The sequence below is a fragment of the Lithobates pipiens genome, unplaced genomic scaffold, assembly GCF_037356315.1.
Source record: "Lithobates pipiens isolate NorthernLeopardFrog02 unplaced genomic scaffold, aLitPip1_a1.2 Scaffold_18, whole genome shotgun sequence".
Taxonomy (NCBI): Eukaryota; Metazoa; Chordata; class Amphibia; order Anura; family Ranidae; genus Lithobates; species Lithobates pipiens.
This window is the reverse complement of record NW_027507758.1, coordinates 400,104,988-400,129,349: the sequence shown is the minus strand read 5'-3', so window position 1 is coordinate 400,129,349 and position 24,362 is coordinate 400,104,988. Positions and strand designations below refer to the sequence as shown.

General features: G+C 43.9%; 1 protein-coding gene across 5 annotated transcripts in view; it reads right to left on the bottom strand.

Moving 5' to 3' along the window:
• The window catches only part of MCF2L2 (MCF.2 cell line derived transforming sequence-like 2), a 493,994-nt gene that overhangs the window by 427,599 nt on the left and 42,033 nt on the right, over window positions 1-24,362 (bottom strand). For all 5 annotated transcript variants that reach the window (XM_077487886.1, XM_077487887.1, XM_077487884.1 and 2 more), the window contains exon 2: window positions 4,812-4,895. In XM_077487886.1, the coding sequence (XP_077344012.1) occupies window positions 4,812-4,895 (84 nt within the window). The remainder of the gene's footprint in view (window positions 1-4,811; window positions 4,896-24,362) is intronic.

Here is a 24,362-nt window from a genome sequence, read left to right as displayed (position 1 = left end):
GGAGATGTCGTCAACCCGAATGGGAGACAGGTAAACTGGAGGTGTTGATCGCCAACTGCGAAACGAAGAAATTGCTGGAAATCCCTTGCTACTGGCACATGAAAGTATGCGTCCTTCAAATCGATTGAGATTAACCAATCCCCTAGCTGCACTGACTGTTGGATTGTAAGAAGAGACTCCATCTTGAACTTTTCCTTGCGAATGAAGGAATTGAGGTGGGTCAAATCTATCACCGGCCTCCATGCGCACTTTCTTTTCTGAACCATAAACAGAGGAGAATACATGCCTTCGCCACGTTCGTCTTCTGGCACGGGCACGGCTGCTCCTTGATCCAGCAAACAACTTACGTAGGTCAATAGGACCTGTTTCTTTTCCTCTAAACCTGGAATTGTTGTGGGAATGAACCTTAACCTCGGAGTGTTGATGAAAGTCCACTTGTGACCCGAGGAAACCGTCTTGACGGTCCAAAAATCTTGAATTGAGGCCGCCCAAACATGTCGGTAGTGAAGAAGGCGAGCCCCCACCTGACATGTTTGAGCGGGCCCAATTTCAAAAAGATTTGGTAGAATCTTGATTACCTGCGGAAGCCCCCTTTGAGGTTTTCTTAAGGGAGGATTGTCTGGACCTCCAAGATCTAGAGAACTCCCTGCCGGGCCTATAACTGCGCGCTTCTCTAGCGCGATCCGAGGTCTGCCTTCTTGAGAAAATACGTTTTTGGTTTTGAAGACGTCTGTCTTGAGGGAGGAACCCAGACCTCCCACCCGTGGCCCGGGATATGGCGCTATCTAGTTTATTACCAAACAAGGAGGTACCCTCAAATGGTATACGACACCATGCCTGCTTAGATGTTGGATCCGCCAACCAGGGACGGAGCCACAAAGCACGGCGTGCCGAGACTGCTGCCAACATAGCCCGAGACAGAAGGCGGGTAATGTCAATAGATGCCTCCCCCAAAAAAGCTGATGCCATTCTGATCTCCTGAATAGGAGAGTCTTTAGCCGTATTCACTGAGATACCTCTCAAGAACTCTTCAACATTGTCGGCCCATGTTTCAATAGCCTTTGAGACTGCGGCTAAAGCCAAAGTTGGTTTACAAGCCATCCCTGAAGTTAGATAAATTCTTTTCAGATCTGAGTCAATTCTTCTCTCTAACGGATCTTTGAAAGATACCGTGTCTTCCAAAGGGAGAGTCACGTATTTAACTAAACGCATAAGTGCTGCGTCTACCAGAGGAGCTGATTCAAGGTGCTTCACATCATCCTCCTTAAAGGGGTACAATTTAGACACCTTTGATTGCATGGAGCTCTTCCTATCAATCTTGCTCCACTCTTCAGTAATGATTTCTCCCAATTCAGATAGGAAAGGAAAATGTTGCCGTTCCTTTTTGAGTTGTTTGAAAAACTTTCTTTGTTTGGGGAGGGGGGAAGAAGTGGGTTCTTCCCATTTTAAAGCTTCTTTCACTGCCTTGACAAGAGCAGGTACTAAAGCATAATCAAATCCTACTCCTGGATCCTCTGGATCCGATTCGCTGTCAGACAAGAGCACAGAGTGGTGGCTTGGTTGAGAAGATTCCCCAGTCTCTTGTAAGAGCCCTTCACCTCCTGAAGGACATAATGGGTCTGAGGGGGATTCCATAGCGTGATGAGCTTCCCTCTGCTGCAGGGATTCCTTTACCACTCTTCTCACCATAGATTCCAAGCGTTGATCCGCACCATCTCTTTCATCTGCGACTTTAGAGAAGCAATGATCACAGAGCGATTTGTCTGATGAAATGGGCATCTTACAGCCCCAACATGAATTATCTGGTCCTCTGCTTGAGTGCGAGTGACCACTGCGTTGTCCAGATCTGGAAGACCTGCGGTAACCAGACTTTGACGATGATTTGCGGTGGTGCGATTTTGACGATCCACTGCGACTATGCGCACTGTAATGCGGTTCAGACCTAGAAGGGCTATAAGGAAATATACAAGAAAGAGAGAGAGATACAGACCAGGCTGGTATCAAATGCTAAGGAATACTCCACATATACACAGCAATCCAGCCATGCACATACCTGTTACAAGCGGGCAGGTCACTAGTAGGCAGTGAGGCATCCATGACTAAGAACGCTGACTGTAACAACAATAGACCCTCATAAGCAGCCATACAAAAACACAGGAGCAATAATACATCAGAGCAGATCATAACCTACCTTACACCAACCAGAGAATGGCCCCGGGAAGTCGCTGAATTTCCTGCAATCATTCCCAAATTCTGACATCTCTCACTGTGTTTTAAATATGGCGCCCATGACGTCATCAGCGGCGTCAGACGCGAGATGCCCGCGCGCATGCGCGGGAACCAAGCCTCGCTTTGGATTTGGGTCCGCGCATGCGCAGAACGCAGCGCTGGACCCGGAAACAGGGGGAGAAAGGCTGCTGGAACGCGGAAGCGTCAGCGCCTATGCACAAGAACCAGCTGGCATATGAAAAGACACAGATAGAAAAAAGAAAAACACATAAACACTGCTGCCATGAAAAACGGAATTTTTACAGCTCACCACTCCACCAACGATCGCCTGGCCGAACAGGTTCAAGCACACACCACCGATCCATCGGGCAGATAATGGCCACCTTACATAGCAGGTAATAAGCCGTGCGCACTTTATCTTCGGACAAACCAAGCCTTCAGCGCTACTCTGCCATACACTCCATACCCATGCTTAACAGACAGGGCCTATCGGAGGAACAAAAGCTTGATAGTCGGCCGACTTGATCGTAGTGAAGATCTCTTCAGATAGGAAACACCTGTCCTATGGAGGAGGACAAAAAAGGAACACGGATAGCAGCTTGGAGCAAAGATTTATGGGAGTAGAGGTCCTATTGGGTAATTATGGAGGCGGGGCTAACCCACACGTATGCTGCCATGGAGCCTGTCAGGAAAGGTGAATTTTCCACATATTCTGTACCGGTATGCATTACAGTTGTATATGTGGGATCTAGAATGTAAACTGATAAAACTGTTACATCGTCTAATCACTACCTGATGGTAAACATCCCGCCACCTCTTCCTTTTATTTTTGGGGCTGATAGACAAACTACTTTAAAAAAAAAAGCATGGAAAGATGGGTACAGCCATGGGGGACATATACCAAAGACAAAAAACAAATTCCTGTGCTGCGAGGAGACTGTATTTTTGTGCGGATTCAAGGGCATCATTGAAAACACATAAATCCTTTAATTAAAGAGGAAGTAAAGTTGATCTTTAAACATATGGCTGACAGAAAGGGCATTTATGACAGAGGAGACCCTATTGGTATTTTCTGCCATAAATGCATCTTTCTGCCTGTCAGCTATCATGTTCATTGAGCCGCAAATGCGCAGTTCAGCGAACATTTATGGCCCTGATCGGCCTCCGATCCGTGCCGCGACAATGTGACTCCCGTGCGCATGTGCTGGAGTAGCGTCTTCGTGACCTGGCCTATCAAATGGCCTGAAGGCACGGGATCCAGAAGGAAGACCGGGCGAAAGATGGAAGCGCCGGGGGCCCACCGCATTGGTCCCAGCACTGCGTTGGAAGACACCATATGACACGTTAGTCTTTCATAATGTACCAATATGCTGTGCATACTATCACATTATAGCAAAACCCACCTGGGAGGGGGCTTAAAAAAAAAAATTAACGCAGACTTTACTTCTGCTTTAACATGCTTTTTGGGTACCATAAAGCTGTAGGTGATATTATAGAATTGTACCATTTTCATCAACAGTCTCAGAGACAGAGTATACTGGCGGCAACTATTTGGCTATAGAATTTATTTTTTCCTTTACAATTAGCTTGGCTATCGTACCACAGCAGCACCCCAACTTTATTCATTTCAGTTTAAAACGAATTCCTTATTCAGATAGCTTTAAGAGGGAAACATTTTTTATTTTTTTTTAACAAACAGAAGCAAACCCACTTTGACCGTCATATAGAAGTTGGATAGTAGTTTGCTGTGGCGATCCCTGATCTCTCTGATGCAAAACTGTTGGCCACGTTCTACTGTTTTTTTTTAGGAGGGGCAGCAAAGTGAGACAAATATTCAATTAAATGGTCAGCAAAATTGCAATTACAGATATCAAAATTACAACTTTAGACACCTTGATAAATTGTACGAAGCACTGAAGCTTGAACTAGTAATAGGCCACAGTGTATGACTGTTGGGCAGCCAATTACATAAAAGGGGCCTTGTGCACTAGTTCCCACATACTGTATTTAGACGATGGTAAATATTTTATTGGTGCTCCTGGTAGACCAACATTGCTAGCTATTGGAATGGATAGATTTTTAGCCTGATATTCTAATAATCTCTATTGATAAGACATAGAGTAGAGACAACCCAGTGCTGCCTATTACTGCATTGTAGGGGAGATGCCTAGACATGCAAAAAAATGATAGATGCTAATAACAAGCACATAGCTTGTTAAAGGTTTGATTGTTCTTTTATGTAGGTAGATGTATGATGACAAAAAATAAAATATTTTAAAAATATACATTTCCTATAGACACCAGGCCTGCCAAAGTAACGGTGGACGACCATGTGTAGCCTTGTGGCTTCCAGATGAACACCAGTCAACCACAATAGCTGTTTTTTTAAAGCAGCTATAACATGCAGAGAACATTTGTACACATGTCATAGTTCTGCAACCATACAAACCTATCAACCAAAACAGCTACCAGTAAATGGTATTGTAGTTTTTGTGCAGCTGAAATTGCATATACATGTTAATCTTCAGTCATCATGTATAATATCTGCCAAAATACACAGATATGGCTCATGCAGATCTTACCCGGCAAGATAGCAAACTGCCGATGAAGCTGTTCCATAATGTCCACGGCAAGCAGGGGTCTGATCTCTTGCTGCATGATTTCGTCTGTAGGGTCAAAGAAAGATTCTAGATTACTATCATTTCACACCCATTAGAAAATAAAAATGGAAAGGGAACAGAAACAAACTGCTGAGAGATTAGCATGTGCTCTCTCTTCATTTTATCAGTAAACAAGATTCTTCCTGAAATACCCATTTACTCAGTACTTTTAAAGAACTATTTCCCTTTTCAAGCTAATAATGTACATGTTCTACTCACAGCTATGCAGCGCTGAAAATAATGGACCCTAGTTGTGGCTGCAACATTCTATTTAACATTAGTTGGCTGTTATATCCTTTCTTTGTTCTTCCTTGGGTCTGGCTAGCCATACATAAGAGCACTTTGACCAGCCTTTGCCCCTGAGCACTCTGTGGAAGCCAGGCTTGGCTCAGCCCTGAATGGCTTAGCTGTGTAGCATACAGTCGGCAGACCTCGCTTCTGCATGAGACATCGATAGTTACACTGGGGCCTCTTTGTTACATGCCGTGCTTACTGAACTCTTTTCACTTTTTTTTTGGTTCAGTATTTTATTCTGTCCTGATTATGTTGTGTGAAGAATAGTTCTGCAAAAGCCGGAGCTGAAGAGAGAAAAGGAAAATAAGTAGAAAACGAATGCCTGTCACATCTTGGGATACATAATGCTGGGAAAATTACCATCAGGTTCTGCCGGTAAAGGAATGTCTCCTAAGTGGATGTTTCAGACCATAATTGCATTACTGTGGAAAAATCTAGAGCTGCACGACCAGCTGAATGACACACAAAATGACGTGATTTTTCCCTTACTCAAATGACCACTTCCACTAGCAGCTCTGCAAAGCTGCCTACAGAGGAAACCTGGGCTGAGCTATGCTAAACCATAGAGTTTATAAAAAAATACCGGATAGTGGGATTGTGGCCGCGCAGATGCTAACCTTCACAAGATGATCACCTTATATTTACAGTCACTCAATCCAACATGGATACTAAAGTTTGAATGTGCCTGGTCAGCTTAACTTGAGTACCCAGCAGGAGTTCAGCTCTCCCCTGCTTCCTGTTGCCCTAAGAGGAATACCTCGCTGCCCGTTTCATTCTCCACAATATAAAATAACTGAAACATTTAGAGAAGGGCTGAGCTGAGACATCCTCAGAATGGCACGACAGGTAAGTAGTGTTGGGCGAGCGAAAACAAATCTCATAGTGAGAGAGTATGAACGGCATTTAATACACCATTTATTGATAATATTTTTATGATGTGGGTTTAGTGACACTTTAACCAGTTGGTGACTGTCACACACCGATATACGTTGGCACAATGGCAGCTGTGGGTTAATGGACGTACCTGTAGGTCCCCTTTAAGAGCTGGGACACCTGCCTGACACATACAGCGGGACCGTGCCCGCGGGACCGGCGGACTCGATGTCCGCTGGTCTCCCAGCGATCGTGTCACGGAGCCGCAGAATGGGGAAGTCCCTATGTAAACAAGGCACTTCTCCGTTCTAGCTTGTGTCATGATAGAGATCACCGCTCCCTGTCATCGGAAGCTGTGATCGCTGTCATGAGACTTGAAGCCCACCCCCCCATAGTTCGAATCACTCCCTAGGACACACTTAACCATTTTATCGCCACCCAAGTGGTTAACTCTTTCACTGCCAGTGTCATTTACACAGTAGTCAGTGGATTTTTATAGCACTGATCGCCGTATAAATGACAATGGTCCCAAAATAGTGTCAAAATTGTCCGATGTGTCTGTCATAATGTCACAGTCTGGATTACTAATAAAAAATAAATAAAAATAAAAATGCCATAAAACTATCCTCTATTTTGTAGACTCTATAACTTTTGCGCAAACCAATCAATATAACCTTATTGCAATTTTTTTTTAACCAAAAAATATGTAGAAAAATAAATATTGACCTAAACTGAGGAAAAAAATTGTTTTTTTTTATATATTTTGTGGGATATTTAGTATAGCAAAAAGTAAAAAATAATGTGTTTTTTTCAAACATTGTTGCTTTTTTTTGTTTATAGCACAAAAAAATAAAACTGCAGAAGTGATCAATCACCACCAAAAGAAAGCTCTATTTGTGGGAAAAAAAGGACGTGCAATTGTCAGTTAAAATGACGCAGTGCCGAATCACAAAAAGTTCTCTGGTCAGGAAGGGGGTAAAATCTTCTGCGGCTGAAGCGGTTAAAGTAAACCCATCACAAACATAGCCAAACGAAAGTATACGATTTAATAAAAATGCATAATACTTCAGTAAAAACGGCATGCTAAACAATCATTCAACACAGAAATAAAGATGTAAAGTTGTATACAAATCACAACTTTCTGTAAATGCCAAGCTTGCCTGCCCCTTCATAACACTAATCCTCCCTATTGGTTCTCCAATGTGATGGAGGGTCTTAATGATGATAAAGAAGCAGGGGATATAAATAGGGGTAGGGTTGCCACCTGTCCAGGATTCACCCGGACAGTTCAGGTTTGGAATCATGTGTCCGGGTTTCAGACTGCCTGAAACCCGGACACATTATTTAGACTGGACTATGGCTTCCCAGCAGGGTTGCTGGCTGCAGTTGTCTAAGCTGAGAGTGTCTATTACACTCTCTTTCATGCTGCCCAAAGCCAGAACTAACAATCCCCCCACATATAGATGGGAGAGGAGAGAGGGCTTGATCTGCACCTCTTCCTCCCGGCTCTACCCCTCTGGGTCTGCCCACACTTCTCAGAAAAGGAAAGTGTGGGTTGGAAATTTGAAGTTCAGCCGCCTCAGATACACCTGGATGAGAGGTGCTGACTGCCAAGGGGTGAGTGAGCTCACCATCCATCCCTGTCTGTGACTGAAGTCTCCTCCTTCTATCTCCTGCCTCTGAGTGGGTACACTAAGGTAAATCTGGGTTCTCAGAGCACCCTTTATATCAGAGCTCCCTTTTACACCTGAGGCCACAGTGTTCCCCCTTCAATCAGAGTCTGCTCCATACATCAGAGTTCTCAGTGTCCCCCCTTAAATCAGGGTTCCCAGAGGATCCCTTATGTCAGATTCCCCAGAGTTATCCCTTACATCAGAGTCTGCAGAGTCCCCCCTTACAGTGAAAGGAAACTCTACAAGTTCAGATATAAAAGGGGGAACTCTGTGGACTCTGATGTAACTTCATATGATTAGAAATGTTATTTAATAGCAAAATATATGTATAGTTTATTCTACAAAAAAAAAAAAAAGAATGCCCATAAAGTGTTCGGGTTTGGCTTGAAGAAAAGGTGGCAACCCTAAATAGGGGGCTGACCCAGCTAAATTCTTTAGCTATTTTTAAATGCTTGTTTACATGATGTGCTTGGTGTTGTAAAGCGCTTGCATTAAAAGAGTAATTTTTCCCTTCAATTATCTGAACATTTTCCTGGTTAGGTACACTGAAATGTTGTTCTTGTCTGTGTTTTGTCTCCACGCTCACTGTATTTTGGTAATGGAGCTAGAATTTTTATTGTCCCTTGTGACTGCAGGACATCGTCTGATTATTTTCAACACAGATTTTACTGAAACAATGAGGTTTGCACAGCGTGGATTAAAGTTGGATACAGTACAACAATAGTATACAAAAAAGAAGACAAGCCCTGAAAGCTGCGGTAGTATTGGCCTCAGTGGCCTACCTATAATCTGTCTCTGACAATATGACAGATATACTGATTTCATAGCTGATTCATGCAGGTAAACAGACTGATGTGGCTAATTTGCTGTTCTTTCCATTAGACCCTATTTCAGATGAAATGATGTGCAATATGTGACAAAATGGCATTTTCAGTACACAGGACTCCTGCTTGACATAAAGGAAGGGTTCTACGATACTTCATTCACAGCTGATTCCCCACAGCAACTCCATGGTAGCCAAGAGAAGGAAGCCAGTTTCACAAGCAGAATGTAGAAGTTTTGCATGATATTTCAATCATGTGCTATTGAGAGCTACAAGATCCTACTGTATAGTTTACTCCACAGGAAAACCATTTGTTCCATCTGTAAGGCCTTGTTCACACCTGTGTGGTGCGCTGCATTTTAGGGTGCTTAATTATTGAACTCTAGATCAGCCTTTTTCAACCAGGGTGCCCTGGCACCCAGGGGTTCATTGAGGTTTCTTCAGGGGTATCTTGGCAAAATGCCTAAAAATTGCCCCAAAACTGTATACAAGCCAGCGCGTGGATAAAGCCTGCCTTTTAGTTACACAAAGCCATGGGTTTTCATTGTACACCATTACAACCTTCAAGCTGCCAACCTCCTAACGATCAATGACATCATCAATTGATAAGGAGGATGTCAGTTGCCTGCATATCATCCTTGTTTGACCCTCCCTTGCCTCTCTCCATCAGCACTGGGGGCTCATTAGCTAAGGTAGGGAGAAGAGGAACATTGGAATGGTGAAGAAGTTGGGAAAACTTCTGTAAGTGTCAAGCCAGGGACCCAGCCAGTGGAGGTGACGCTTGCAGAGCATTATTGTGTGCCAAGCCAGGGACCAAGCAGGCCAGTGCCTTGACACTTGAGGAGTATCTGTGATTGCCAAGTTAGAGACTCAGCAGGGACGCGGGGGTGACGCTTGGCTTGAGAAAGATACTGAGTGAGAAAATTGGAAGAGCTCAGGGGATCCAGTGGCAAGTGGAAGTCTAGTGAAAGACTGCGAGCTCAGTTGAGTGAAGTTCTACAATAGGAGATTGTAGAAGAAATGAAGGAGTCCATTGCAACCTTTGTTAGAAACTGTTACAAGATTGTTGCCATGGGAGACAGCGGTCCTACTCAAGCAAATGTGGTGTCTAGCTGGATGCCTTTTCCTGCATGGCTGTTTGCCTATAGAAGTCTCTGAGTCTGCCAATTAGAGAGGAAGTAAACCCTGATGAGTTTACTTCCTCTTTGATTCCCTGCAAAGGTAAAGCATAATGGACTACTATGCATCGTATAGTAGCCCATTATGTGTCACTTACCTGACACAGGAGCCAGCGATGTCACCACTGTCCCCTGTAGTCTGGAGCGTCCATCTTCTCGGTGGGTCTCCGTGGGTCTAGCTGCTCCGCCGCTGTCATTCGACGAAGCCGCAATGACGTCACTCCCGCGCATGCGCCGTAAACAGCAGTGCCTGTATTTTGGCAAATATCTCCTAAACCGTGTAGGTTTAGGAGATATTTCTTGGACCTACAGGTAAGCCTTAATCTAGGTCAAAGTTGGTTGTAAGGGTTTACAACCACTAAAATTGCATTTACTTAAGGATGTCCTGGCCCCAATCCTATCTCTCACAGTTCTGTTTAAGAGATGATAAATCTTTTTGCATTCAATAAGTGTCTGGCGCCCATCAATCCACCTTGCATTATACCCACTATGCCTTGTAACCCACTCTACACAGAAGGATGCCAGCTGTCCCTAACTCTGGAGGTCACCGTTAGGCCTAAAGAGGATTTTACTACATTAGTATGTATGGATGTGAGATAGGAACCTTAGACAATAAACTTCTTGAGGGCAGGGACTGGTGTGAATGTAGAAGATTGAAAGCACTGCATAAAGTGTCAGTACTTTATAAATATCTGTAATTAATAAAATGGTTATATTTCTTATTAGCAAGAGATTCAAATCACCCATAAAGCTTAGCTTTAACACCAACATAGTTTAATCCTCAACACTAAATAACCTTTTCTGCACCAATAGACAATGGTACTACTCTGAGCAGATCACCTCGATCACAGCAGAATTTTTTGGACACTTGGCTATTACAGCAAATGTTCTACTAGAAAGTACTTACTGTGTAATAAATAAATAAACATTCTAAATGCTTCCATCTAGTAATGAAAAGCCTCTCTAAAGTTAGATGGACTAATACTGAAGTACTATGAGTGTACAAAAATGGTCCAATTCAAAGACATATAATGGTGCACATTAACCTGCTATGAGCAATGCCTCTACAATTCAGTATACATGCTTTGTGGCCAAGTTACATTTTCTCTGCATGCTAGCCATTAAGCTACTTATTTTGGAATTCTTAACATGATTATGCCTATCTCTGTGTATTTACTACACAGCATGTGTTTGTCTTCAAACTGTATTTATAATGTGCAGTGAATAGGAGAGCCATTACGCTCATGGAAACAGTCTACCTTGTTAAAGTGGAACTCCTTCTAAATCTTTTTATTGAGTCTAGGATAGTGTGAAAAAATGATGTAAGGTTTTTGTTGCTTTGCCTAAATTAGGGAGATTTCTCCCTACATCCTTCCTCTGGGACAACCAGGTCTCTATTCCTGTTTTCTGTCTCTGGAGTACTCTCTCCATATATAACTATGAATGACTATGAGTCCACTGGGAACCAGAGATGGCTTGCTTATCTGGTGGTTCTACCTCCAAAGTAAAAGTTGCCAGACCTTACTGGACCGGTCTGTAATCAGAGACCAGTAAAGGTAGACTTGCATATGACGTATAATGGCATAGTCCTGAAGAAAGATAGAATCAAGTTAAAAGCCATTAGGAAATCATGGATAGACATTTCTAAAATCTAGGAGCTTTCCAGTATGTGAGGGTCATTATATATGTATATATATATATATATATATATATATATATATATATATATATATATATTAGTGTGCATTGAAGAAGTATTCACACCCCCTGAAATGTTCCACATTTTGTCATGTTAAAACCAAAAGCGTAAATGTATTTTATTGGGATTTTATGTGATAGACCAACACAAATTGGCACATAATTGTGAAGTGGAAGGAAAATGATAAATGGTTTTCAAATTTGTTTACAAATAAATATGTGAAAAATGTGGTGTGCATTTGTATTCAGCCCCCTGAGTCAATACTTTGTAGAACCATCTTTCACTGCAATTACAGCTGCAAGTCTTTTTGGAGATGTCTCTACCAGCTTTGCACATCTGGAGTGTGACATTTCTGCCCATTCTTCTTTGCAAAATAGCTCAAGCTTTGTCAGACTGGATGGAGAGTGTATGTGAACAGTAATGTTCAAGTCTTGCCACAAATTCTCAATTGTATTTAGGTCTGGACTTTGACTGGGCCATTCTAAGTTATGAATATCCGTTGACCTAAACCATTTCATTGTAGCTCTGGCTGTATGTTTAGGGTCATTGTCCTGTTTGAAGGTGAACCTCTGCCCCAGTCTCAAGTCTTTTGCAGACTCTAATGCCCTGTATACACGGTCGGACATTCCGACCACAAAATCCGTTGGATTTTTTTCCAACGGATTTGGGCCCAAACTTGTCTTGCATATACACGGTCAAACAAAGTTGTCGGAAAATCTGATCGTTCAGAACGCGGTGACGTAGAACAGGTACGACGGGACCATAAAGAGGGCAGTAGCTAATAGCTTTCGTCTCATAATTTATTCTGAGCATGCGTGGCACATTGTCCGTCGGAATTGTCTACAAATGATCGTAATTTAAAATGATCAGATTTTGTTGTTGGAAAATTTTGGATCCTGCTCTCAAACTTTGTATGTCGGAAATTCCAACGGAAAAAGTCCGATGGAGCCCACACACGATCGCATTTTATGACAACAAGATCTGATCGCACATTTTCCATCAGAAAGTCCAACCGTGTGTACAGGGCATAACAGGTTTTCTTCTAAGATTGCCCTGTATTTGGCTCCATCCATCTTCCCATCAACTCTGACCAGCTTCCCTGTCTCTGCTGAAGAAAAGCATCCCCACAACATGATTCTGCCACCACCATGTTTCACGGTGGGGATGGTGTGTTCAGGGTGATGTGCAGTGTTAGTTTTCCGCCACACATAGCGGTTTGCTTTTAGGCCAAAAAGATCAGTTTTGGTCTCCCCTGACCAGAGCACCTTATTCTACCCTTTAAAAAAAAAAAAAGAGCACCTTATTCTACATGTTTGTTGTGTCCCCTACATGGCTTCTTGCAAACTGAAAATTGGACTTCTTTTGGCGTTCTTTCAACAATGGTTTTCTTCTTGCCACTCTTCCATAAAGGTCAGATTTGTGGAGTGCACGACTAATAGTTTCTGCCACCTGAGCTGTGGATCTCTGCAGCTCCTACTGAGTTACCATGGGCCCCTTGGCTGCTTCTCTGATTAACCACTTTCAGACCGGACCATTTTGCTGGTCAATGACCAGAGGTCTTTTTACAATTTGGCACTGCGCTGCTTTAACTGGTAATTGCGCGGTCATGCAATGTTGTACCCAAACAAAATTTGCGTCCTTTTTTTCCCACAAATAGAGCTTTCTTTTAAAGGTATTTGACTGACTCTGCGATTTTTATTTTTTGCGATATAAACGTAAAAAGACCGCAAATTTTGAAAAAAATGATATTTTCTACTTTTTGTTATTAGAAAAATCCAATAAACTCAATTTTAGTCATACATTTAGGCCAAAATGTATTCAGCCACATGTCTTTGGTAAAAAAAAGTCAATAACTGTATATTTATTGGTTTGCGCAAAAGTTGTCACATCTACAAACTAAGGTACGTTTTCTGGAATTTACGCAGCTTTTAGTTTACGACTGCCTATCTCATTTCTTGAGGTGCTAAAATGGCAGGGCAGTACAAAACCCCCCCCCCCCAAATGACCCCATTTTGGAAAGTAGACCCCCTAAGGAAATTGATAAGAGGCATGTTGAGCCCATTGAATATTTTATTTTTTTGCCTCAAGCGATTGAATAATTACAAAAAAAAAATTTTTATTTTTTTTTACACAAAGTTGTCACTAAATGATATATTGCTCACACATGCTATGGGCATATGTGAAATGACACCCCAAAATAAATTCTGCTGCTTCTCCTGAGTACGGGGATACCACATATGTGGGACTTTTTGGGAGCCTAGCCGCGTACGGGGCCCCGAAAACCAAGCACCGCCTTCAGGCTTTCTAAGGGCGTTACAGTTTTGAAGGCCATAAAATGCCAAGATGGCACAAACCCCCCCCCAAATGACCCCATTTTGGAAAGTAGACACCCCTACATTTAGGGGTACACTAGTGAGACTAGGTAATAAATGGCGGGTGCCCTGAAACTATAAAAAAATAACTAACCAACCAGCATCACCTGTAACAGTTATATGGTGATCACTGGTGAAAGGGTTAACTAGGGGGCAATCAGGGGGCTTTATGCGGTAGTATTTGGGGGTCCCTGGCGCTATAAAAAGTTGCGGCGAACCTAAATACCTACCTGCCTAACTAGCGTCACCTGTGACACTAATACAGCGATCAGAAAAACGATCGCTTATTAGGCTGGGTTCACACTGGAGCGATGCGGGAACGCCACAAATCCACGGCGGGTTCCCGCATCACATGCCTCCCGGCGGCAGTTCACACTGCCCTATGCGAACTGCTGGGAGTGTCAGTGAAATGTTAATGACACCCCCAGATCAGTTCGCATATCGCAGTGCGATCTGCAAACTCTGATCGCATGGTGTGAATACCCATGCGATCCGATTCTGCTGCGGACCAAAAAAAGGGTCCCGTGCGAATTTGCAGCGAGTGCGGCGGGTGCGGCGCGAATTCAGCCATACTATCTGTATGGCTGAACTCGAATCGCATAGAGATCGGATGTGATTTGCACTGCAGTGCGGTGCGAATCACATCCGTTCTCATAAACCGCTGCAATGTGAACCCAGCCTTAGTGACACTGGCGACGGGGGGTGATCACGGGGTTAAACCTTTATTGGAGGGGTTAGGGGGGTACATTAGAACTAAAGGGGGCTAACCCTAACTGCCCTAACAGTTATTACAGTCACAAATGACACCAATGCAAAAAAAAAAAAAATGCAATTGGTGTCACTGTGACTGGGGGGGCAGGGGTAATTGGGGGGGGTGATCGGGGGGTGAAGGGGGAGTGTGAGTGTGCCTGGCATGTTCTACTGTGTAGTGTCGTGTTGGTGCAACTCACCGATCCTCTCTCCTCGGTGCCGGAACGAAAAATACCGACACAGAGGAGAGATTACATCACTTCCTCTGCCTGTGTTTACATTACAGGAGAGGAAGTGATGTCACGGAGCATTTCCATTCGTCGGGAGCGATCGCGAGGGGGTGGCCATGAATGAATGGCCGCCCCCTCATCCCGGATCGCTCCCGAACGAATACCGACCGCCGGAGGCACCGGGGGGGGGGGGCCCGATCGGGCCCCCCACCTGTGGGAAGGCAGGGACGTACAGGTACGCCCATATGCCTGCCCGTGCCATTCTGTCGACGTACATCATCGTGCGGCGGTCGGCAAGTGGTTAATACTCTCCTTGCCCAGCCTATCAGTGGATGGCCATGTCTTGATAGGTTTGCAGTTGTGCCATATTCTTTCCATTTTTGGATGATGGATTGAATAGTGCTCCATGAGATGTTCAAAGCTTGGGATTATTTATAACCTAACCCTTTTTTAAACTTCTCCACAACTTTATCCCTGACCGGTCTGGTGTGCTCCTTGGCCTTTATGATACTGTTTGTTTGCTAAGGTTCTCTAACAAACCTCTGAGGGCTTCACAGAACACCTGTATTTATACTGAGATTAAATTACACACAGGTGGACACTATTTACTAATTAGGTGACTTCTGAAGACAATTGGTTCCACAAGATTTTAGTTAGGGGTATCAGAGTAAAGGAGGGCTGAATACAAATGCACTCCACACTTTTCAGATATTTATTTGAAAAAAAAAAATGAAAACCATTTATCATTTTCCTTCCACTTCACAATTATGTGCCAATTTGTGTTGGTCTATCACAGGGATATGCAATTAGCAGACCTCCAGCCGTTGCAAAACTACAAGTCCCATCATGCCTCTGCCTCTGGGTGACATGCTTGTGGCTGTTAGAGTCTTCCTATTCCTCATGGGACTTTTAGTTCTGCAACAGCTGGAGGTCCGCTAATTGCATATCCCTGGTCTATCATATAAAATTCCAATAAAATATATTTCCGTTTTTGGTTGTAACATAACAAAATGTTGAAAATTTCAAGGAGTATCAATACTTTTTCAAGGCACTGTACATTGAGAGGAAATGATGAAAAACGGGAGCAGACAGAATCTGGAACAGCTGTGCATGGAAACCAATCAGCTTCTTTCTTTGATTAAGCCCAGGTTCACACTAAGCTACGGGAATGAAGCCATGCGAGTTCAGCTGAATTCACCCGATTTCTCTCCCTCATGTCAGTCCCGTCAATGTAAATTGCAGCCCGAAATCACAAAAAGTAGTACAGAAACTGGAAACTGGAAACAGGACGCTGCAATTGACGCCGATTTGACATGTCAAAACGCTCCAGTGTGAACCAGAGCTTACAAACAAAACTGAACAATCTGAAGATAGAAGCTGATGTAATTAACACTGGTCCAATGTAAGTATTTCTTAAAAAAAAATATATATATATAATAAATATTTAGGATGTTCTTCCCACAAATAGAGATTTCTTTTGGTTGTATTTGAACACCACTGGGTTTTTTTTTCCCTTCTACTTTACTGACAGGCAATGATGAGGTGGTACTGATGAGGCAACATTGATAAGTTGGCACTGATGAGGAGGCGCTAATATATAGAATTGATGGGAACTGATAGGCGGCACTGATATGCAGCACTGGTGGGCACCGATAGGCGGTACTGATATGCAGCACTGATGAGCACTGATAGGTGGCACTAATGGGCACTGATAGATGGCACTGATAGGCAGCACTGATGAGGAGGTACTGATAGTCATTATTGATGGGCACCCATAAGGTGGCACTGATGGGCACTGATGAGGAGACACTAATATGTAGAATTGATGGGTACTGATAGGCGGCACTGATATGCAGCACTGATAGGCACCGATAGGCGGCACTGCGGGGTGCTGATAGGTGGCACTTATGGGCACTGATTGGCACTGATGGGCATGAATAGATGGCACTGATAGACAGCACTGATGAGGAGGTACTGGCAGTCATTATTGATGGGCACTGATGAGGCAGTACTGATAAGGTGGCACTGATTGGCATGGATGAGGAGGCACTAATATGTAGAATTGATGGGCACTGATAGGCAGCACTGATATGCACCGATAGGCAGCACTGATATGCAGCACTGAAAGGCGGCACTTATGGGCATTGACAGGCGGCACTGATGGGCACTAATAGATGGCATTGATAGGCAGCACTGATGAGGAGGTACTGACAGTCATTACTGATGGGCGCTGATTGGCATCTGTGAAGGGCACTGACAAGCGTTACTGATGGGCACTGATTGGCACTATGGTGGGCACTAACTGGCATCCGATGGGCACTGACTGGCAACTGTGGTGCACACCTCTAATGGGGGCTGCGCTGGTAATCAATCCACTGATTATCAGCGCAGACCCCCCTGACCAGAGAGCCGCCCATCTGCTCTCCCTGTCAGCGCGAACCAAGGAAAGCCGATTACCAGCAATTCCTGGTTACTGCTGTGATCAGTCACAGCTGATCTTGTGGTAAAGAGCCTACGTCATAGGTTCCTTACCACAATCGGAGATCGGGTGTCAGAGTGACACACAGCACCACCGAACACTGCGCTGCGTGCGATCGCGGGTTATCCTACTATGATGTCTAGTCAGGATAACAGAGCCACACTGCAAAGGTCAATCCGCAATGGGGCGGGCGGGAAGTGTTTAAGCTTTGACAATAAAACCAAGAAACTGATTGGATACCATGCACAGCTGCATCAGATTCTGTGTGCACCAGTCTTATTAAATTCCCCCCAGTGTCTGCAGAACTGCAAGATCTAAAAGGTGTTGTCATCCTCTGATACCCTGATGCCATACAGGGCAGTTGGGTTGGAGAACCAACACAGTGGGGGTTATTTACTAAAGGAAAATCCACTTTGCACTGCAAATGCACTTGAAAGTTCACTTAAAGTGCACTTGGAAGTGCAGTCGCTGTAGATCTGAGGGAGACATGCAAGGAAAATAAAAAACAGCATTTTAGCTTACACATGATTGGATGATAAAATCAGCAGAGCTTCCACTCATTTCAGATCTACCCCTTAGATTTAGAGCGACTGCACTTCCAAGTGCACTTGCAGTGCAAAGTAGATTTGCCTTTCGTAAATAACCTCCATGGTGTGGATTTTGCTATTTCTGTTCGTTTACATGCTTGTCAGGTGTTTCCCCTTAAGGTCTCTGAAAAAACACGCAGACAGCTGATGCAGAACAATCACGTCCTTGAGGTTTCTGAGTTTGGAATATACAACCAGAATACAATAAATCTACAGAGCACAAATGCTCTAAAAGCACAGCACCTGCTCAAGCAGATGAGCAATGACAGGATGCATGATATGCAGGAAAACCTGGAAAAGCCATATAAAGAGCACATGGAGCACAAAAACAATCTTGGAACAATTAGCTACACCATTAAAGTGGTTCTAAAGCCTTAAGCTTTTTTTAACATAAGGCAGGGATATACAATTAGCGGACCTCCAGCTGTTGCAAAACTACAAATCCCATCATGCCTCTACCTCTGGGTGTCATGCTTGTGGCTGTCAGAGTCTTGCTATGCCTCATGGGACTTGTAGTTCTGCAACAGCTGGAGGTCCGCTAATTGCATATCCCTGACATAAGGCATTCAATGCATTAAGGTTAAAACCTTCTCTGCTGCAAGATCCCCCCAGCCGCCCCCTTATTCTTACTTGAGCCCATACCAATCCAGTGACATGCATGAGAGCAGCAGCTGTGGCCACTGTGCCCCTCCTCATTGGCTTCCGCTGCTATCAAATACTGTGAAGAGGGAGCAGGGGAGGGGCCGAGTTGCCCGGCCTGTGTCAATAGACACAAACAGAGCGGCTCCAGAGCAGGTCCGCACAGGTGACCCCATGGAAACCCCTTTTCATGGGGGGCATGCGCCAAAGAGGATGTGCTGGCAGAGAACCCCAGAAAAGGAGGATCAGGGCTGCTCAGTGCAAAACCATTGCACAGAGCAGGTAAGTGAACAACGTTTGTTATTTTAATTAAAACAAAAAAATGAAGACTTTAAAGATGTGCGATTTCAAAGTCGCAGGTCAGTGCGACTTCAGGTGTGACTTGGCTGATATTTGTGTGACTTCATGCCCTGATGTCTATGAAAGTTGCACCTGAAATTACAAAAAATAGTGCAGGAACCTTTTTCCAAATTGGTGAGGCACCAGAAAGTCGGAGTTGCACCGATTTGAACAATTCCATTGCCGACAATCGGATGCAACTTGGACCAGTCAAATCGCATAACAAGTCGCCAAAGTGAACGGGGGCTGAATGTTACTTTAAAAACAATGGATGAGAAAACAGAAAAGACAAAAGAAAGATAGAAAATACAAAACATATGGGGGTTATTTACGAAAGGCAAATCCTCTTTGCACTAGAAGTGCACTTGGAAGTGCTGTTGCTGTAAATCTAAGGGTTAGATCTGAATGGAGTGGAAGCTCTGCTGATTTTATCATCCAATCATGTGCAAGCTAAAATGCTGTTTTTTATTTACCTTGCATGTCCCCTTCAGATCTACAGTGACTGCACTTCCAAGTGCACTTTCAGTGCAATTTCAAGTGCACTTGTAGTTTGCACTTTGCGCCCCCCCCCCCCCACCCCAAAGCACCTTGTCCCCATGTTGATGAGGACAAGGGTCTCTTCCCGAAACCCTGGCTGTTGGTTGTCGGGGTCTGCTGGCGGGGGGCTTATCAGAATCAGGGAGCCCCCTTTAATAAGGGGGCCCCCAGATTCTGGCCCCCTACCTTATGTGAATGAGTATGGGGTACGATGTACCCCTACCCATTCACCTGGGGAAAAAAAAGTGTACATAAAACACAACACAGGTTTTTAAAATACTTTATTAGACAGCTCCGGGGGTCTTCTTCCGTCTTCGGGGGTTTTCTCGCCAGACTCCTCCGCTATCTTCTGCTCTTTTGCTAGCTCTTTTACTAGCGGAGCAGCCCGGCTTTCTCCTTCATCGCTGCTGCCGTCCGGGGGTCTTCTTCCGACTTCAGGGGTCTTGTCCCACTCTTCGGTTCTTCTTGCCGGGCCTCCGCTTTCTTCTTCCAGCTCTTTTACTAGCGTTGGCCCGGTCTTCTGTCGCTGTCACTGCCGCCTTCTGCTTCTTCTTCTTCTTCCTTCCATTTGAAAAGTCCGGCGGACTAGCACACAGACGGGCGGATTGTCCGCTGGACAATTTCGAGTCAAAACTCCTTTCTAAGTCCGCTGGACTTTTGGGAACAAAAAGTCAGCCGGAGCCCACACATGGGCAAATTGTCCGATCGTGTGTACGCGGCACAATTCATAAAGCAATTTAGGCAATGTTCATAAAGATTCTGTAAACTGTCAACAAAGGCCTCTTCATAAATCGATCGCAAAACCGTTGTCACACATTCTTGGATTGTCGCCATGTCTGCAAAATGTGTGCATTTCATGGCGCTCTTCAGGCAGGGAAACAGAAAGAAGTCCGCAGGCATCAGATGAGGGGAGTTTGGTGGATGCTGCTTAGATTTCGCATTGAAGTGGTAGCACCAGGTCTCATCCCCTATGACAATGGTTCGCAGAAAAGATAGATCCTGGTCACACATGGTAAGGAAATCTCCTGAGGTTTCCTTCTGCTTTGCTTTTTGTTCGTCTGTCAGCTTGTGCGGCACAAACCAGGAAAAGATCTTCCGCTTACCCAAATCTTCGTCAGTCGCCCACCTTGTGCCAGCATTTGTTGCACTCACTCGATCATGTCTGGGATTCTGCTGGTCGACAGCCGACCGAACGTGGCTCACCCTAAATCATTTCCTTTCCGTCATAAAACCATTTGAACCAGTCATTTTCTGCTCACAGCTTACGTCCCATACGCTTGCACCAACATTTCATTCGTCTCTGTCACGGTTTTCCCCAATTTGTAGCAGAACTTGATGTGCACTCATTGCTCCTTTGCACTGTGACCCTACCTCTCACACTGACTATGTTTGACTGCCCACACCGGGTTTACCCTGACGGTCACATGTACTTCACGCTAGGTGGCGCTTCTTGGCATATCTTTGGATATGCATGCACGCACCTGGCCCATGTTGCCCTTGAGATATTGCACCATTCAGCAAACTTTTTAGGCCCACTTTGTGGAACATCTAATGGGCACTAATAAAGAGCACTGGTTGCATGGATTCTAAAGACTTTTTTTTATGTAGACTTACAGTATGCATTTTTCTATGCTGCACATTGATAAGGATCACATTTTTGTATGAAAGTGTATATATTTACTTCTATTTTTAGGCTATGAATGAATTTATGTTTATTGGGGTTATAGCACTTTATTATTAAGCTCCATGATATTTACTGTATGTGTATACGTGTGAATACCGCTGGTTACCCCTAAGAAGCGGATATGTAATAGGTGGTATTTCTGCACTTTTTTTTTTTGTTTCACATTTATCACACAGTCTGGGAGATTTTTTAAGGGTGAGGAGGAGTTTTATAGTCTTGGTCCATAAAACACCTACAATGCATGTGGGGAAGGTGTCTTTCTGGGGTTCACATCTGGCCTCACTGATCCAATTTTCTACTCGCAGACTCCACAGGGGTTGTTACAGGCATCTCTTTTCTTGCAGCCCTCCAGATGGACCCCCACCAGGACCCTTCTTACTGGATGTACCCCTCTTGCATTAGATCAATGGAAGGTTACTCTGCTTTCGCACTTCATTGGTTCGCTGTCCAAACCGGCACTCTTCTCCTGGAAACTTCATTCCTTTGAGGAGCTCTGTTTGAGAGAGGGCCCAATTGGGAGCTATCTCTCCACAATGTACAAAACGCTGTTGGATCTCCACTCCAGGCAGTCCCAGGCCAAGGGTACCCAACAAAGGCTCCCAGAGATTATTATGTTTTTTAGGACAGCCTCTTTTGGTGTAGATATATTTCTCCTTCAGTGTTGTTTCATTAACTGCTTGTATCCACTCTGAGCGCGAAGGGGGAAGTGGCACCAACCACCTCTGGGAAATGATTTTCTTAGTCTGAAATAGACAGGGAAGCACTGGGAGCTGTGTGATAGTCGGGACCAAGTATATCTGAATATTGACGTTTATGGACTGGATGTCCCGTCACCAGAGAACTTTTTTTCTAGTCACCATGGCAACCCGATGAACAGGAAAATGATAGAGAATTAAAAGTAGTGTGACTTAGAAATGTAAATCATCTCCAAAACAAAAACAAAAAGTTTGTAGAAATGTTGCATTATTAACTTAGGGACCTTATTCTTAAGGTGGCCATACCATATTCAATTGTCAAACGGGCGTTTGAATATTCATGTGAAAATTCTCAATACATTTGTTGATTTAATTAAAGTCCCTCAGATGTACTTCAAAATTGTGTTTGCTTCTAACATTTGATTTTGGAATAAATGCAATTTCCCGAATGAAAACCGCATCCACTGTTTGAAATGAGTTTGTTCAAGAAACAAATTTACATCCCACTCTTACAAATGTTCTCATTGCTGCACTTGAAAACAAACCTCAATCTGACTCCAACAATGATGAAATCAAACGATTGTTGTTAAAATGAAAATTCTACTAATGTATGGCCAGCTTTAGTCTATGCAGCTGTCTTCTTTAGAGTAAACATGCAAATAAGTTGCAAAATAAAGAAAATCCATTGCTGGTGACTCCGCAATAGCAGCATGAATTTAAAAAGTAAAATCAATATCTGAAGTAGTCTGCTCCACTCCACTCTAGTCTAATCACAGCACTGCAATTATACTTTATACGAGACAGATTTGCTTTAATACTTAAGTCTTTTCACACCTGCGTGTTGACAAAATGCAGATTGCTACCACCACACATGGAAAAACACGAAGCACAATATGATGCCTTGACGTGCCATTGATTTTTATGATACTATTGTTGTGCGCTGCATTGGCAGCCAATTCAATATGAATGTACTGCTTACCACAATGCACACTAAAGGGTTGCTACCATACTTGCAAGAATTACTGCAATACACTGGTGTGCAAGGGGCCCCAAAACAGATTTTCTTGTTTGTAGTACAAAGGTATTGGCTGTAAAGATCACATCTTATACTGAATGGTATTGTACTGTAGTTGCACTCTTTATTTTGTAAAGTGCTGCACAACCTATTCGTGCTAAATAAATCCTGTATAATAATAATAATAATCTGTGGAGACAGTAATATTACTCTGGTAGCACTAAAGCCCCTTGAAATATCCCAGTTTCCCTGGGGGAATATAAAATAGTTACATAGTTGGTACGGTTAAATAAAGACAACAGTCCAACCAGTTCAACCTGTGTAGGTGTGTGTGTAGAGATATCATTTCCCATATCCCCGTACATTGCTTTCGCTAAGATGCCCGTCCAAGAGTCTTTTAAAACTATCAATACTTCCTGCCGACACCACCGATTGTAGAAGAGAATGCCACATTCTTACCGCCCTAGACATGCCTGTTCCTCTAGCCAATATTGGAGCTTACCTACATGAGTGACCCATTACTAGGCACCAGCAAACTCAACCAATCAGGTGCTTTGGGGGGGTGTGCAGAGAAGTACAGTAAAACCTTGGATTGAGAGCATAAATCGTTCCAGAAACATGCTTGTAATCCAAAGCACTCCTATATCAAAGCAAATTTTCCCATAAAAAATAATGGAAACTCAAATGATTCGTTCCACAACCATTTATTCATAAGTCTTTCCGTTTATAGTCCATATAAAAAGATTTTAGCAAAGTGATAGGTTGTGTAACCATAAAATGTCCATCCACAAATGGCAGCTTCCACAAGGGGATTAGAAGCAAAATCCAGCAGGAGTATAAAAAGAGAAGAGAGGCGTCTGTAAGGTCCTTTTCACACGGGGCGGATCCACTCAAGGGAGTCCGCCAGCTGAACCCGAGATCAATATCCTTAGATCCAAGAGATATAAGTAGCTAAAGTTTCAGCCAGATTTCCTGAAAAAGCCAAGCTTGACACTGACTTTCAACTCTCCCTATTGGTTAGTGAGGCCACCGTTCACATTAAAGTGGAAGTAAACCCACTTTTTTAACTTTTACCTACAGGAAAGCCTATAATAAGGCTTACCTGTAGGTAAAAAAAATATCTCCTAAACCTGTACGGTTTAGGAGATATTCCCCTCGGTATGCGCCGCTGACTGCAGCGGCGCATGCGCACAAGGGGGTTCTCTCCGCGAAAATCCGGCAGCGCTCGTCCGGCCGGATTTAAATCTCCCGCGCGCATGCGCGGGAGTGACGATATCGCGGCTCCGGCCACTCACAGCGCCGGAGCCGCGATACCCGGAAGAGACGCCGAGGGAGCATGTCGGCTTCCTCGGCGTGGATCGGGCGAGATGTCGGGGCCTCGTTCTAAGGTAAGTATTTCATAATGAGCTAGTATGCGGTGCATACTAGCTCATTATGCCTTTTGCTTTGCAGGTTTTTAAAAAAAAAAAAAAAAAAATGCGGGTTTACTACCGCTTTAAAAGACCAATAAGGAGGTTCAGGAGGAAGGGGACAGGACCAAGTTTAGCTTTTACAGACACAAGCTGAGATTCCCATGTGACTTTATATACCTTTATATACAATGGTT